At 37.8% G+C, this 18,479-nt stretch overlaps 1 protein-coding gene across 5 annotated transcripts in view; it reads left to right on the top strand.

The window, feature by feature from the left end:
* The first annotated feature begins 1,681 nt into the window (after positions 1 to 1,681).
* CNKSR2 (connector enhancer of kinase suppressor of Ras 2) overlaps positions 1,682 to 18,479 on the top strand; it is a 296,118-nt gene continuing 279,320 nt past the window's right edge. For 2 of the 5 annotated variants that reach the window (XM_003791903.3, XM_012806405.1), the window contains exon 1: positions 1,682 to 1,776. In XM_003791903.3, the coding sequence (XP_003791951.1) occupies positions 1,713 to 1,776 (64 nt within the window). In that variant the 5' untranslated portion in view covers positions 1,682 to 1,712. The remainder of the gene's footprint in view (positions 1,777 to 18,479) is intronic. The other 3 variants (XM_023514337.1, XM_023514338.1, XM_003791904.3) reach the window with 2 other exon arrangements.

The following is an 18,479-nucleotide window of genomic DNA, read 5'->3' on the forward strand; positions in this document are numbered from 1 at the left end:
GCTGTGTATGGGGGTTTAGGGTCTTTAGTTCATGCCAGTTGGAAAAAGTGGCAGTTCTGTGCTTCATAAAAGTAAACTAGAAAAAAGATGGGTTACTGTAAGAACTACCAAAACCTACGGACATTATTGAAATGGTTATAAAAAGAGTTTCTCTTTTACTCAATGGAGATATATAAGAATAATACAGAGAAAAGTCTTATAACGGTGGTAGAGGGCTTGTATCTGTACTATAGGATTATTTCTCATTTAAAGTGAAGCCTCATTAAGCAAACTATTTTACTAAGGGTTGCAGAGTACCCTGGGTAAGAGTTTTGAAGAAAATGAGAGTTGAAAAATTATGTTTACACTTTGTCACTCATTTTAAGTCCCATTGTCACCTTTCAGTTCTTATATAAGAATATCTGAACCCTGAATGACATCTTCTAAAATAGGTACTGGGAGCTGTTGGAGGAGTTGGCCCCAAACCCGAAACCGAGCTTTTACAAAAGCACGTGGTGCAGAACCTGTCTTAGGATCACCACCACCAGCAGCTTGCAGGTGACAGCCTCCACGCCTGACTTCCCAGGCCTGGCTGGTCACCTGGGGGAGATCCGACAGCACCGGCCGTCCTGCCTCGTCATCGCGGGGTTTCTGGCTGGCAGAGCCGGGTTTCCGTTCACGGCAGTCCACGCCTCCGTCTCCACAGGGGCGCGCGGGTCTCGGGAATCACCTCGGGAGCCCACTCCGCTGCGGGAGGAGGAGGAAGAGAGCAAGAGCGAGGGAAGCCCGGGCTCCGCAGTGTTCTCCCCTCGGCGGCGGGGCCGCAGGTACCTCCTCAGCTGTCAGCGTTCAACTGGTGGGCGGCCCGTCCCGCCGAGGCTGCTGCCACCGCCGCCGCGTCCCCTCAAAGGCCCCTCGGAGCCGCGCTCCAGCCTCCCGCACCTGATTGACTGAGTGACCCCGGGGCTCTGGCTCCTGCCGCCGCCGCCGCCGCCGCCGCCGCCGCCACCGCCGCGCACGCGCTCCTCAGGCGCCTCTGCTCCCCGGCGGCCCCTAGGGCGGGAACGCTAGGCTGCGAGCTGCGCGCTGCTCGCACCTGCCCGCCTGCCAGACAGACCCCGGGCTCCGGCCTCGTGCCGGCACGCGCACGCGCCTCGCGAGCCTGCCGTCGGCCCTGGGGGCGGGACCGCGCGGCAGCGAGCGGGCGGGGGGCTCGTGGCGCGCGCGCCCCGCACCCGAGGGCTGCGGAGAGATATTTTGGGTGGCAGGAGGCCCCTCGTCATTTCCGCCGGGCAGCTAGTCGTGCTGGGGGCTTCACTCCCGCGCGTGAGGCTAGCGGGCAAGTTAGCTGCGGGCGTGCGGCGGCGGCTCCTTCCTACAGCGCTGCGACCCTCGGCAGCTCAAGCCACAAACTGAAGCCCCGCAGGGACAGAGACCGGGGCGGAGCGGTGGAGGCAGCAGCAGCAGCCGCCGCCTTAGCGGGACCTGAGCAGACCGGGCTCGGAGCCGCGACCTCGGCGCGTTTCCCTCCTGGTCGCTGCTCCCACCGCGGCTGCCAACCTTTGACTAAGAGACATTGCAGCCGCGAGACCCAACACACAAAAGCCGCTTTCTCCGCGCCGCCTGCTCGGTGAGCTGCGGCCAGCACGAGACCCCACCTGAGGGAGGCTCGGGTTACTGAGTTCGTTTTGTGTCCGAGCTCCGCGAAGAGCGTGGAACCGACCCTAGTGCCCATGGCTCTGATAATGGAACCGGTGAGCAAATGGTCTCCGAGTCAAGTAGTGGACTGGATGAAAGGTAATGCCCGCTGTGGGGACGGCGAGGCGGTACTGGGGTGCGGGGTCCCGACGCCAGGTTAGGAGGGGCGCCCCCCGCTGCAGAGCCCGCCATCGGGGCTTCCACCAGCTGATTGTGGTGCGCTGGGGGGCAGCTGCTGCAGGGGTCCCCCGGGACTAGTAGGGACCCAGGGTCACCAGTCTCCTTTTGTTCCAGCCAGAGGGGCGAGGAGGGGCGCGGAAAGCGAGGGGGCAGCCGGCACCACCCGCTTGGAGGCGGAGAGCCGGCGGTGGAATCCCCGCGCATCTTGCCCTCTCCTCGCTTCGCTAGCGGGGAGGACGTGGCGACCCTTGTCTCCCAACTCAGCAAGGACTTTTCCCTCCTAGGACCGGTGCCCCTGGGCGCCCCTTCTCTGGCCCCTTTGTTCCTGGGAAACCTGACTCTCCCTTGGCGGCCGCCCCTGCCAGGTGCCTTCCCCAGCACCAACTCTCCCAGCAACTTTTACGCCCGCATAATGGGGTCAGGGACGCGGCCACTCTCCTTTGGAGCCAGGGAGCGCCCCCTCACCCCCAGATTTGGCTGAGGATGCTTTGGGGCGGGGAGGACACGCTACTTTGAGGTGAGGAAAACATGCTTCCCCTGGGACAGCATCCGCGGTGGTATCTGTGGCTCTCTCCTGCGCATCTCCTCGCGTCCTTAGCCTCCCTCTGCCTTCTCTCGTTCAGGCCGATTGAGGCTTTGGACTGCAGCAGAGCTTTTTGTTAGGGGCGCGACCTCAGGGGCAAGGTGATGTGCATTCAAGTACCTCGCATTGCTTCCATCTTGGAAGCCCCCTCGCCCTTATCAATTTCTAATAATCACAGTTACAGATACTCGCCCTCCTAGTCGCAATCGTGGGCTTTTCCCCTAGTCTCTGGGCTTTCCTGCCTCACTACCTCCCTCTGTTGTCTGAGTTAATGGGCTTGTTGAGGATCCCCCCCGCCACCGTTCCCCAGGCCCAACTCTTCTCTAAGATTTTGAGAATGCTGAGGAGGGGGTCGATGGGATGGAATAAGGATCTTTGGCCGTACTTGGGAGGTACCTGAGCACAAACTCTAGGTAGATCAGTCAGGGACTCAATGCTTATCATCTCTAAAAATGCCTGTTATGAAGATGAGGGAGCCCCCTTCTTAGGGCTTACTTAGCAGTCAGACTTTCTAAGCTCCAGGTACTTTAGAACAAAAGATGGGTCCATTGAGAGGACTTGCGAGTGACAGGGAGAAACTCAATTTTTCCCCATCTTTTCCCCAACCTTTTCAGCATCTTACTTATTCTTGTGGATTTTTATCTCTTTTGCTTTCCTTTTATTCCCTTATTTGCCCTTTTATTCCTCATTTACTTTGTCTTTTCTGATATATGGGAAAGTGCTTTGTAACCGCAAAGCACTGTGCAAATGTGACTGAATTGAATTAAACCAAATTCGTTATTTATTGACTGCCCCCCTGTGTGCGGTGCATTGTGCTAAGGTGCCATGGGGGTTATAAAGATGACTAAGACAAAGTCCTGCGGTGGCTCATCTTTTTTGCTGCTTTTTCTCTTTTTATATTTGCTATTGAAATTCCAATTTCCTAGATTCTCACCAGCCCTCCCCTCCACCCCATACAGACTAACATCTGTTTTCTCAGTCATGGAAGAAAGAGTCAGAGTAAATGCAGGAAGCAGGAATGCTTAATTAAAACCCTTTCTTTGAATTTGTCTAAAAGGTTATTTTAGTTTGAGTCTGTTGCTGAAATATTTAAAAAAAAAAAAGCCATCTTGGCTCTATGGGAGTCTGATTACCTTCATAGACTATCTCTTACGAATACCGGTGATTCTTGTAGGGAGTGCTGCATACTCCATCTTCTTCACCTCCCACCCTCTCAGTTACATTCTTGCAGTTTCCCCCAGGTCCACTGAAACAAGTAGAACATTTCACGCACATATCCTGATACACATTATTAGTTTTCTAGTACACTAGTCTTTTAAAAATCTCCTCAGACTAAAATACAGCTTCTTTGAAGTTAGGTTAACATTATTAGCTGTGATTCAAAATGTTTTTTTTTTATTTAAGTTAAACTTGTTTTCATACCTGTTGGTGACGCATTTCAGAGCTATTTGAAAAGATCAATTGGGTAGCCAAGATAGAATTTGTGTATATTTGTAGATGTGCCTGGAAAAGAATGACTGATGTAATTACCTGTATATGTCAAGTCCCAAACTGCTTACTGCTGAAATTTCCATAATACTAATATAAATTTGATTTGAGATATTATTTAAAAATGAGATTTAAAAAAATTGGATAAAATGAACATTTCTTCAACTTGTGGTTTACACTGTTACCTTAATTAATTGTTCCCCTTTTTTGCTTTTCCCCCAAATAAATTTTAAGAGGAAGTATTTTAAAAATACTTTTAATCATTTCCTTAGATTCAATAATATTTAAATAATTGAACTGCTAATTTAGGCTGTAGATTTTCGATAGCTAACCCTCATTTGCTTTTGTATAATGTAGTGTTGTAAAGGCAGTACCACAAGAATGAACAAGACTTGAACAACTGCAACATTGTGGGAGTTCTTCAGAGCGTGCTCCTAATGTGACAGTTTCATCACCCTTAACATTTAAAGCATATAGCATGTGCTTTCAGCTAGTCACAGTCATAAATAGTTATAACTCTGTTTAGTTAGGTACATTCTTTATGTTCTTTCTAGGATATATTTTCTTCACTGAACAGAAAAAGAACTATTAAGTGTATAAGAATAGACATGGCCATATATCTATGATTCTAGACAATTTATAGAAGTGGTACAAAAACTCAGTCATCAGAGATGAAAATGAGGGTAAAAATACAGGCTGACAAAATTACGAAGCTTTGGTAGCATATATGCAAGATTATTTGTGAGGGACCATTTGTACATGCAGTTGATTTTGATCTTTTACTTTCTATTAAAATACTTGAGGGAGATGCAAATATTAAATTTACATATTATTATTAGTAAGGATATAAGGAAACACTTGTGTATTTTGCTTACCCCAATCCACTATTTGTAAAATTTAACACTCACTAAATTTTTTATTTACAATAAAAATTTGATATGATACGGTGTCAGTGTTATTTCCAGTAAATACACGAACTCCCTGTGAGTCAGTAAAATAAGTTGCTCTATCCCGGCTTATCCTGATAGTACTTCTGGATATTTGGAGGTATCTTAGAGACTTTCAAATTAATTTTACAAATTAATTTTATAAAAAAATTTTGGAGAAAATCAAATACTCATTATTCAGCAGTTGAAACCAACCTTCTTCAATTGGAAATTGCATTCAGTCCTCTTGTAGTTTTAATAAAGTTTTAAAATGTAAACCTTGCAAAGTAACTAAAAGCATACGTTATTGGAAAAAGCCATAAGCAGAAAAGTAAGCCAATAACTATTTCTAATTTGTGCTCAGTCATCTATACCCTTAAAATTCGTTACTTCTGTGCTTTTTTCAATTCACTCATAGGGTCCAGAAATATTTTATAACCTGTTTGAGTCCCCAGACCTTCTTTTTATTTTGCTCACTGAAATACAACATAAACTTCTGAACACTTTTGGGTCCTTATTATTAATTTTATTTTCCTTGTATATGTCACACCCAGTAATTCCACTTTTTTCCTCACACCTTTTCTCCTTAGAATATTCAAATCACTAAGATAGTTATTTTCCAAGCCCAGCTTCTTCCATGACATTCTTTCCGTGATCTGTAACCCCTTAGTCAAATAAAATGGTTATGATTTTCTGAATTAACCAACAGGCCCCACTTTGCTTGCCTTCTCTTAGTATCTCTGTGACTTCGCTCCATCCAATCTTGTACCATAATTCCTAAAATAATCTGAATTTTTAAGATAGCTTTTTATCAACCCTTTCCACAATCACCTGCTCTACTCTTTCCTGTTTATTATAAACCATTTTCTTCAAGAGGCATTCCTGACTTCCAATTTCTGTCCAGATGACTCAGCCATCTTGTGGATAGAAAAATACATTATTTTAGGTATTAGAAACAAAACCAATGTTTTGCCACAACTATATAATAGAGGAAAACGTAGTAATGACATTTTCGGTATGAAAGTTGAATGCTATAAAGGAGAATTTATCTGATAAGGCAAAGAAGTTTTGAAAGGTACAATGCTCCAGTAATTCTTTTATTCAGTTCATATAGGACACAGGGCTAAGGTTGAAATTTGTCTTAATTAGATAATGGAGAATGTTGAAAATTTCAGTTAAACTGTCTAGAGAGATGAGAGATAATTTTCTGTCAGGAGCTTCAAACAAATGCATTGTAAGAAAAATATGTTAAACTTAGTTGATCAAATTGGTTGTTTCACTTCCTTTTGAAAAATTAGATATTTTTTCAATTGCAGCATGACTCGATAGGCACTGATGGTCATCTGCTTTGGATTTGACAATTTTTTTGGAGTAGAAATTCTTGTCATTTTAGGCAAAGAGGAAATTTACCTTTTCCATGTGTGGAGTGTAGTTCATAAGAAACATTATAGTGCCATTAATATTTGCTCCTTAAGGTAATACTGATGATTTAGTGCAGATTAAGAAGAAAGAGTATATTTATGTAAATGTAATCTGGTCCTTAGATATTATTTACTCAGAACTTTTGCATAGAAGCTTCTTTAATAGATTGTTTTAAATAAAGTGTTCTGTGCTTTGGGGAAATTAGCCTATAAAGGATGACAGTGTTATTGAAAACCTCTGCCTAGACAGACAGGTACCAACTAGTACACTTGATAAATTAAAATGCAAGAAGCATCACTGGAAAGAGAAAATGATAATTTTATTGACTCAGGAAGGGGCCCATGAGGAAGGTGTTTTTTACCAAATATTTGAGCTATTTATTTGGTTTAAGTATATTTAAGAAGAATGCAGAGGCACAGCTATAGTGTTGAGATGGGGTGATTAACCAGAGGGGTTGGTATCTAGGTTTGTCTTCTTGAAGGGGAGAGGTGGGCAGTAGAGGGAAAGTGAGGGTGGAGCGTGAGTAGGTGGCACAAAAGTACAAGAACAAATCTGCATTTCACGAAGACAATAAAACTCTCATCATGTCCTGAGTTTAAATAAATACCACGTTATAAAACTTAGGCTGCCAAAAATAAGCCCACAAAGAATGTGTATTGAATTGGTACAGCTGTTTCAAATCTGTTTCTCAGGAATAATTTGGAAATAATGTTAAAATGAGTTATTTTGAAGATTAATTACATCATTAACATTATGTTGTTGGATATTTAGAATTCTACTGATCCAAATTCTTATATGAAGAATGGAGATAGACTTTTAAATATTCTTAAGGCAGTAATAAATTATCATTTTTATTTATAACAGAGCAACCTCAGATTAGGGATTAATTTGTTCTTAATGACTTCTAGCTGTCTATGTGACTTTCCTACAGTACCATACACATAAGGCTTATTATGAAATATGAAGTTATTGGCTTCTATAAAAAGGGTGGATCATCTGTACTAATTTAAAAGGGGGGAAAGGAAGATAAGTAATTTGAAAAAAAAGGAGTCCAAAACTTTTAATTTTTATGACTTTGTCGTACCTTACATCTAACTACAGAATGGTAAGTATAGTCTTCAATGTGGAATCGCTGTGGTGAATAAGCAGTGAATTCACAGTTTTCATGAATAGCTAGTCCTGTGCTTCTCAAAATGGTGTATTTCTATGGTTGTGGAAGCCAAATGACCAAAAGAAGCCAAAGTTGATTTTAAACATTGTTGTTACATTTTTAAAAGCTTAGATATTATATTCATGGTATAGAAAGCATAATTGGCATGATTTTAATGCTGAGGCCAGTGGCTTAACAAGAATTTTAGGCTTATAAGCTGTTTAAAGCTGCATTCCCCAGACCTCCTGGGGCTATGAGTACACTCTGTGTAGCAGTTACACAAACATCACTGGAAAAGCTTGATAAGTGCTTTGATAAGGTAAAATTAAGGTACTTTTCCCCCTTCATTTCCGTTTATTGCAAGGGGACAAAATATGACCTTTTCAGTCACGATCATGATAATTATAGCATCTTACTTTCATTTGTTTAACTCATATACCTGTAGTCAGGACGAACTCCTTGAGAATGATTCTCATCTGATTTTGTCCTCTATTTTCTCACCTGTATCAGCTTAAAACAATGTAATGGCTTTTTATTGTTTTTAGGGTAAAAATCAAAGTTCTTACTTAACATGGCCTATATGACCCTTGAAGGTTTGATTATTGCTTATGAGGTAAGCCTCATGCCCAGCGCCAGGTACACTGACCCCCTCTCTATCTTTCCAGCTTCTCCACCCTTGGATCTTGCACTTTATGTGTTCTTTCTTCCCTCTTTACATTACCTAGTTAAATCCTTTCATCCTTAAGATCTCAAGCTTTCTCTCATTTGCCTTACAAAAGCCTTTCTGTATTTTCTAAATCCCATCAAATCCTCAGTTATACACTCCTAGTACCACATATATCTCCTGTGTCCCCTTCGCCAGTTTTATTTTTACACTAATTTGTGTGGTTATTTTATTGATGTCTGACTCCCCAACTAGATGAGGTCAGGGACTCAATGTCTTTCCTACCAATGTATCTGCCATAAATTAAGCCCTCAGAAAATATTTGTCGAGTGAAGGAATAAATTAATTTATTCGCAGATTACAGTTTGTCAGCAAATCTGCTTTCCTAAATGACAATGCATGTAAAGTCCCTTATAAGGATCTAATGGATACTTTAGTGCCAACTTGTATATTGTGTGCCAAAATACAGTGAAAGTAGAGTTGCTTTATCCATTTCTTGTAGTTGGGTTGCTTTAGCAAATTCAAAAACCTAAGTCATGGCTCCATTTTGGTATGAGATATTAATAATTTCAGTGAATTAATACTTCTGTATTTGTGTCATAAATATAATGTAAATATGGTATAAATATATGTAGATGTAACTTAATAGGACAACATAATAAGCAAGTACTTAAAGATTAAAACATAACACTGTCTCCTCGGCATTTTTTTTCCTACATTCAGATTTTCTAATTGTTTCTTCAGTTTGTTTTTTTTTAAAGGAACTGGATATATTTTAGAATGCATGGTAGAGGGAAATTGATAAAATGCCTTAGGTTTGTTTTCTTGTAAAAGTATAAGAAAAGCTCATGTAAGAAATTAAAGTGTATTTTTCTTTTGTGAGAATAAAATATACATTATTTGTTAATTAGTAAGGTAAAATGGAAAAACATCCCTTTATTTTAATGAAAAACATTATATTTAATGTTAAATTTGCATTTTTATTAATGGGAATAAAATTAAGATATTTAAAGATGTATCTTAAATCAGCATTTTGCTATGTAATTATTTATACCTGCCTCTGATTTTGAAAAAAAATTTAGTATTTTTAAACTAGATGTAAGCTTATTTTGACTAATTTTTTTTGAGGCAGAGTTTGACTCTATTTCCTGGCTTGAGTGCAGTGACATAATCATAGCTTACTATTTCAGGCTTGTGGGCTCCAGTGATCCTCCTGCCTCAGCCTCCCAAGTAGCTGGGACTATAAACACATGCCACTGTGCCCAGCTAACTTTTCTTTAATTTTGGTGGAGACTCCTGGCCTCAAGCAGTCCTTCCACCTCAGTGTCCCAAAGTGATGGGATTACAGGCATGAGCCACTGCACCTGGCCTATTTCGACTAATTCTTGAAGGGCACTTTTTAAGAGAGTAATTGTAAAGTGTAGCTTGCTAAATACAAGTGCCTTGTGTGGAATTTTTGTGAATTACATGCTTAGTAGACATTAGTAAGCAAATTACAAAGATTTTTCAAATAAAGCATTTTTCATCCCAGTTAAGAATTGTTAAAATATAAATCAGAATAAGTGAAATTTTTTAGACCTTGACATAGTCTAGGTCTAAAGCCCAAGAGTTTGAGGTTGCTGTGAGCTGTGATACCAAGACACTCTACCCAGGGTGATATAGTAAGACTCTATCTCAAAAAAAAAAAAAAACACTTTAGAATCAGATGCCTGGTTTATATCTTGATTCCTTCACTTCCTACCTATGTGATCTTAGATAGGAAGAGTTTAAGTAACTTGCCTAAGTTTTCTCATTTTTATAAAATGGAAATGAAAATATTACCTAGAATTACCAATTTATAAAGTGCTTCTAACTATATTTTTCTGTTGTGGTATACTTAATGCCTGGTACATAGTAGGTGCATGATAAATGTCAGCTTGTTTAGTTAAGGAAGAGATTATACTCTGTTGGCAATCTTCAGAGGAAAAACTAATAATAGATTATATTTATTAAGTGCTCACTGTGTACCATGCAGTAGTGTGCTAGGTGCTATCCCTATATTACCTTTCATTTCTAACCTAGCCTTGAAAGGTGGGAATAGTCATGCCAGTTTTTTAATTCAATTCTTAATATACAATGTAAGGCTTAGACACAAAGCTGGTACTGCAAAATAATGGATTGCAGTTGTGCCCTGATTTGACTTACAAACAACTATTCAACATGATAGAATGCATTTAATTTCTTCTTTAATAATTTAAATTACAATCATTAATTCTAATAGAGGTTTTCATTATCTCTTGCAATTTCAAGAAAAAAAGAGTCTGTTGGTATTTGCATAAATTCATTGGATTTTAAATTTTACTAAAATATAATACCATTTTAGCTTTTGTGTTCATCTATTGAATATATTGTCATAGAATAGAATTGTTTTGAAAACCAAGAATTAATAAACCAAAACTTGCACTGATGTTAATGTATGATAGTTTACCATGACAGAGAATATTGTTACATAACTAATATCAAGTATAGCAGACCAGGCTGTTATGTTTACTTGACACTAATATTCTTAGGAATTAGTTTTATTAGGTTGGCTGCTCTTCAGATACAATGGTAGATAGGAAGAAACCACATTAAATTAATTGCCTTTTTAAATGTTGCCCAACATCCTTTTTGTTTTTGGTGTTTGTTTGAACTTTTTGTTTCAGATACATCTGCTATTTTTAAAACAGGCTTGCAGCATGTTTTCTTAAGTAATATTTCCAACAAATCAATGGAAGTCTGGCTTATATCCTGGATTTTACTTTTTCAGCTGTTTACCAAAGATTATGAAAGAATCCATTTTCTAGGAAGCTATTAGTTACATTTAAATATAATTTATCAATCAAACAACTTTAAAATTCTAGCCTTAAATAATTCTGGTGAACGATTAATTTTAACATTAGCTGAATTTTTTATGGATTTTATTTTGTATTTTGTATGTGTATGTGGGAGTTTATTTCATATACATTTTTCTTCAACCATTCACATTATTTTCAAAAAATTTAATACTTCTGGAACTTGTAATTTTTTTTTACCATGGCAGAAAATTTGTGTAATTTATTTATATTTTGATTTTCAAAACAGGCCACTGAAGTATTAAATACATATAAAAGAGAAAGTGTAGAGTTTTTGCTAATGGTGCTCACTCAAAACAGACAATAGTTCAGTCACTAGTTTTCCTTTTGGCCTGCTGGAGCCTATATGAAAACCAAGTTTAATGTGGTATTCAGCTAGAGTGGCATGGTAGGGTTAGGTGCTCTGTCTCCATTTCCCTCCATATTCATGCCAGGATGAGCTTTGTGACAGTCTTTGTTAGCACTAGTGTTACATTAAGTCAATAGCATAAGGCTTCCTCATTCTGAAACCTGCCCTGATGCCTTCTAGCTATCAGACCAGATACTTTAAGTTTGATGTTGAGTTGTCACATGTGGAGAGTAGTTGGTTCTATGGAATATTTGAGCTCGGAAAATTTTTCTTTCTAGTCTGTTCCTAGACATAATGTTTTGAGTCTATTTATGGTAAAAAAAAAAAAAAAAAAAAAAAACAAAAAACTTGGTAATTCAGATCTTGTTTATTTGGGGTTTGTGAATTCTTATTGAGCTCCTATTTAAGATTACCCTTAATATGCAGAGAAAGGGTTTGCTGATCTGTCTAATGATACAAACAACATTGGAAAGAAATTGCTTGGCCTGGGAGACAAAGACTATTTTTAGTTAGAATTTCTGCATACTCAGATTCATGGGTTTTTTTATTTTTTGGAGTATTTTTGCAAACATTATATAATACATCTTGGTTCTTCTTCTCTCATTTACCCAAATTGGAAAGGTCTCATGAACTTCACATCTATTATTGCTAGTAATCCTTAAAAATGAGATAAGGGACAGTTGTTAACACCTTTTTATAGTTAAGGTACAGAGAAGTTAAGCAGCTCAACAGAGATTGTGGAGCTATTCAGTGAAATTAGGTTTGACATCAACTCTCCCCCTACTGGATTGGATTTGCAATTTAGAGGGTGAAGGGCACAGTTCAGGAATATATGTACATAATTACCTTCAGATTTGACCTTTAAAAAAGTATTCTGAATTTTATACCATTTAAAAATTAAAACATATATAAGACGGTATAGTTAAGAACACTTGGGAGGTGCTTGTAGTGCTGTGGTTATAGCATCAACCACATACACTGAGGCTGGCAGGTTCAAATTCAGCCCGGGCCAGCTAAACAACAATGACAACTGCAACAAAAATTAACGGGACGTTGTGGTGGGAGCCTGTAGTCCGAGCTACATGGGAGGCTGAGGCAAGAGAATCGCTTAAGCCCAAGAGTTTGAGGTTGCTGTGAGCTGTGATACCAAGACACTCTACCCAGGGTGATATAGTAAGACTCTATCTCAAAAAAAAAAAAAAAAAACACTTTAGAATCAGATGCCTGGTTTATATCTTGATTCCTTCACTTCCTACCTATGTGATCTTAGATAGGAAGAGTTTAAGTAACTTGCCTAAGTTTTCTCATTTTTATAAAATGGAAATGAAAATATTACCTAGAATTACCAATTTATAAAGTGCTTCTAACTACATTTTTCTGTTGTGGTATACTTAATGCCTGGTACATAGTAGGTGCATGATAAATGTCAGCTTGTTTAGTTAAGGAAGAGATTATACTCTGTTGGCAATCTTCAGAGGAAAAACTAATAATGGATTATATTTATTAAGTGCTCACTGTGTACCATGCAGTAGTGTGCTAGGTGCTATCCCTATATTACCTTTAATTTCTAACCTAGCCTTGAAAGGTGGGAATTAACATTTTACTCATGAGGCGATTTTTGCTTGGAGAGAATTTTGCTTAGAAATGTTGGATGACTTGTCTTATCTACCTAAGTATTTATCGAGCAGGTATTTGTTCTAGTGAACAAACCATTTGAAGTGATTCCTGACTGGTTCAAAAATAGATAATATTTCTACCTTGCCTTTCTACCAGAGGTAGATGTGACATGGGAGTTTGTGTGTGTATACACGGTTTATGTAAATATATGCATACTATACATATATGTATATGTAAACTTGAAGGAGTTCCTTTTAAAACTTGCATTTTAAAATAAAACAAAATTTTTCTTGTAGTGAGAATGGTTTGAAGTCTCTTTTAATATAAAAGCTGTTAAAATACTGAGGGCAATAGATACTTTTAAAAACTGGGAACTGTAATAAGTTAATAACTATTTTGAAGTGATCTTAGCCTTGTCCATTTAATGATGTAAAGCACATTTTTTTCTTCCCAAGTGCTCATTATCTTGGAAATGCCATATAATTTAAAATTAATTTTGTTTGGGGATGGTTTTGAGAATTTCTTCTCTTTCTTTGAAATAAATATTGACATCCTATGTTTAAAAGCAGCCTACTAAGAAACAAACTTTTAAATATGGTAATACTGTGAATCTCCATCTACATTAATTTTAAGATATATCTGATTTAATGTTGAAAGGCAGTGGTTTCTTACATTGACTTTTTTTTTCAAATGAAACTGCTTTGCCATTCTTACACATATATGTGCTAGAAACTAACACACACACAGAAAATAAATACAGCAGAATAATAGCTAGAGAACTTTAACACTATTACAGTACCTACTTGTTCAAATGTCTAGTTTGTTTTTATTTCCTGTAGTGTCAGTCTTCGGGAACTCAAGATGCCTTTTATACCTAACAGATGTTATGTAATATCTCCTGAAATTAAATTCATAGATAATATAACCTACTTATGTAATTTTTAAAAATTCAGTATAATGCCTTTATAATAAAAAGAAAAAATAATGTATAATAAAATGGCATGGGTTTCTATATGTACATACTAAATATGACTATACAAGAAGAAAACAGTTCACATTTTTGCCTATTTATTATGAACATATCTAAGAGAAGCGTTAAGAGCAGAAGTCATCCCATATAATATGTACAAGAAAATGGAAGAGCAGTTGAACTAATAAAAAACAAGTAGTAATAAAAAACAAGTAGAAGAAGTGATAATGAGCTGTGCACATTTGATATATCATCCTAATAGTTCCTGTTGAGCATTCAAAAGTCAGGTGGATGAACCACAGCTTTTGGATTATGGTGGATTCTAAAGCTGAGGCAGGGGATTCTACATAGACAAGAAGAGCCTGGAGCATCTTATAGTGCCAGAAGATAAGGAAGTGCTAAAAAAACACAAGGATAAGAGCATGTCAAAGACTCAGGAGCCGGTCTGAAAGAGCTCCCAGTAGCTAAAGTTGGTACAATTTGAGCAACAAAATCAAGTATTACTGGTTTGTAACCCAACATGTAAAATAAGTATTTATTAGTCTGTATAGCTGTAAATAAATGACTAAATGAATATAGAAATGAGGGAGAAGAGACAAATCTGCCATATACAGAATTCTGAATAATTTATGTAGATACTCTGTTTGCCCTACAAGGAGGTGGCACTTAAATCCCCATCTCTATATTGTACTTAGTGACTTGCTTTCAGGAGGAAAACATGGAAAAGGGGAAACATAACACTTTATAATGGAGAAACTTAGCAGTTGCTGTGTTGGCCAGGTGATCGAGGTTAACGTTATCAGTGATAAGTCATGTTGATAGTACATACCCATGATAGGATAAGAATGATACTTTATCTCTGTGGTCTTTCACACCCCTAAAACCGATAACACTGTTCTAATCATGAGAAAAACATCAGTAAAATCCAGATTTGAGGACATTATAACACCTCACCAATAGTCCTCAAAACTGTCAGGGTCATCAAGAAAAAGGAAAATATGAGAAACTCACAGACCAAACAAGGCTAAGGAGACATGATGATTAGTTGTATTATAGTATATACTTGATAGGACCCTGGAACAGAAAAAACACGTTTAGAAAAAACTAATGAAATCCAAATAAAGTGTAGAATTTAGTTTAATAGCAATATACCAATGTTGGTTCCATAGTTGTGTCAAATGTGCCATAGTAATGTGAGATGTTAAAAATTGAATATGGGGTAGGGGTACACAGGAACTCTCTATACTGTTTTTGCAACTTTTCTATAGGTTTAAAACTTCTGAAATATTAATAAAAATATTTTTTAAAATAAAGTTTAATTTATTTTCAAATTTCATAATACCAAAATATAAACACTATCAATTAGGTGAAATAATTTTGTTTTACCTCTCCAGGAAATAAACTCTTTCAAATGAAGAAAAAAATTACTGTGATATAGGACAGTTCTTCAGTGTGTGGCATCCATTGATCTAGCAATCATTTGGTAACTTGATCATTATGATAACCCAAACCTCACAATTCTCAAAATGCTCCCAACAGGTAATGTGGGCCCTGGCCTGGCCCCAAGAACCTCTGCCTTACCCCTTCTCTCCTTTTTAAACATTATACTTTTACATACTTGAAAAACATTTTATAACTTTATGAATACATATTTTGTCTTCTCCCCCATTTCTTTATTCATCTAGTCATTTATGTACATCAACTTAGACTTATGGATATTTATTTCACATGTTGGGTTATAATCCAACACAACTTTACTTTATTGCTTGAGTTGTTCCAACTTTAGCTATTGGGAGCTCTTTCAGATTGGCTTCTGTTGTGATTTTCTTGAATGACTCTTATACCTGGTTTCCATTCTACTGAAATTAATTTTTTATCTGATTAGCATTTTGTAACCATTTGCTAATCAGGAAATATGTTTTTTAAAAAGAAAATGTACATGGATAGGATGGAGACCAGAAAAAGCGCCATCTCTTTATTTTACCTCAGTGCTAACCAATTTTCAATTAAACTCTTGGATATAAGAGTGTGCTATTCTAAAACCTTGTTAAGAAAGCTTGATTCCCCATGCTCCTTCTAATTGTAGTTTCTGTTTCCTGCAGACAATTTGTGTAGGGATGTTAAACAAGGCATGAAAATTTTTAAGCAAATAAGTGTTGTGGTTTATAATAATTGATATTCAGCTGTATATATAAATGTGTGTATAAATATGCACACATATTTACTTAGGGTAGATATTTGCCTAGGGCAGATTTGCCAAAATTGAATTTAACTAAAAGACCTTTTCTGATTGCTCTTCTGTAAGAAAGTCAATGTTTTTCTTCTTATCATTAAATGTACACCTTATTCTCATCTTAAATGGATCCATGTAGTATGTTTAGCAGTTGAGTTTGGGTTATAAGGATGATTGTAATTTAAGACTTTTATTGGTCCCATCAAGGAATTTAAAACAGACCTTTAATATACTTAATTCCTGTGCCTTTTTGGTTAAGATTTTATTTGTTTTCTAGTGTACTGGTGTGAAAACTCTAAAAAGAGTAGGCTCTGGTAATAATATTATCATTATCACAATTTCAATTTGATTCTTTGGTATTAATTCACCTCTGTAAAAGTGTGAAGTTCTTCTGAGCTGGATGTGAATGTCTTAGAATTGTCTCCCTGGTTTGCTGCTATGTAGCTTTTTCTGGACTTTATGCTCTGTAATAGTCTAGCTCTATATTAATTGCTTTCTGTGAAATGCTTTGGCTTCTTAAGATATGCTGATAGGAAAGGAAGGAGAGTTTATTTTGTTTGAATGTTTTTTGTTTGTTGTTTGAATAAGGTAAGAATCCTTTGCATTTAAAGAAACCACTGAAAAATAACCTCTGTAGGTTATACATAAAATATCAAGGGTCTGAAGCTATCTTTGAATATGTTACTGGAAAGGATGGTTTGACTTTTCAAGATGTTCTAATATCTTAAAACTTTAGAATTTATCTCAGGTTAGGTGGACAACATTTAGAGTGAAGTTGTTTTCAAAACTTTCTAATAATACATTTCATAAAGTTACACAGATTTAAGATGACTAGCTACTAAAGTAATACAGATAGTTTTATAAGAATTAAAGTCAGAATGTTAGAAGAAAATTGTGTGATTTACATGACTTATGAAGTACAGATGGTGAGAAGTAGACTTGGAAGCTTTTTCAGGGTGCAGATGGACATGAGTTAATTAAGAGTAATCATTGTATAGTAACCACTGTCTTGTAGGCTGCTATGAATTTAGTATTCTACTTTCCAAACAAAAATGCCAGATGATACCTTTTAAAGCTGCTGAAAACTTTATCACCTGTAGCCATGTCAGAAGACTCAACTCACTTACTCCTCTCTTCTTTCAGCTCTACTTTCACACAGATGAATTTAAAAGAGTAATAAGGGCTGAGTGCCGTGCCTCACACTTGTAATCCTAGCACTCTGGGAAGCTGAGGCAGGTGGATTGTCTGAGCTCACAGGTTCGAGACCAGCCTGAGCCAGAGTGAGACCTTGCCTCTAAAAATAACTGGGCATTATGGCGGGTGCCTATAATCCCAGCTACTTGGAAGGCTGAGGCAAGAGATTTGCTTAAACCCACAAGTTTGAGCTTGCTGTGAGCTATGATGCCACAGCATTCCACCAAGGACTACTGTCTCAAAAAAAAAAAAAGAGAGAGAGAGAGTAATAGGACAAATATCTAGTAGGAAGCACTGCATATAGAAGACAATACAAATTATTTGTGGTACTCAGTTGGGATTGGAAGACTATAGGGTTGTGGTCTAACCCAAATTCTGTCCTGTATTTGCCATGTATGTCTACTCTATCTCTTTGCCTCTCAAGCCCTCAGTTTCTTTATTTAAAAATGGATGCCAGACATGGGTGGTTCATACCTGTAATCCCAGCACTTTGGAGTTTGAGACCAGCCTGGGCAAATAGCAAGACCCCATCTCTAATTTTCTTTTAAATTAGCTAGGCATGGGATACATATGCTACTTAGGAGACTGAGATGAAAGATCACTTAAGCTGAGAAGTTCAAGGCTGCACTAAGCTATGCTCAGGCCACTGCATTCCAGCCTAAGTGACAAAGCAAGACCTGTCTCTAAAAAAAGGAAGAAAAAATGAGACATAGTGAAAATGTACTTTGTAGAGAATTCTGAGTAACAACGAATATAATTAATCAAGATGGAGTCCAGGCAGAAGTAGAGTAACATTCTGGCACTGGCAAAAAGTTATTAAGTTATCATTTAAAAATGATCTTTATGGAAAATAATTTTTAAGTATTCTAATTTAGAAATAAATTACTAGATATAGCTCACATATGTTTGCCTTAAGATATGGTATAAAAAGATTATACTGACTTTAAAATGTATCTAAGGCAATGTTTTCAACCTTTTTTATCTCATGGCACACTTGAATCTGTAGTTAAACTCCTGTGGAGCACTTAAATTATGTTGATCAAATAAAAAAGAGTATTATAGGCTCGGCGCCTATAGCTCAACCGGCTAAGGCGCCAGCCACGTACACCTAAGCTGTCGGGTTCGAATCCCCAGCCCGGACCCGCCAAACAAC

The sequence above is a fragment of the Otolemur garnettii genome, unplaced genomic scaffold (assembly GCF_000181295.1).
Source record: "Otolemur garnettii isolate 467f Iridium unplaced genomic scaffold, OtoGar3 scaffold00051, whole genome shotgun sequence".
Taxonomy (NCBI): Eukaryota; Metazoa; Chordata; class Mammalia; order Primates; family Galagidae; genus Otolemur; species Otolemur garnettii.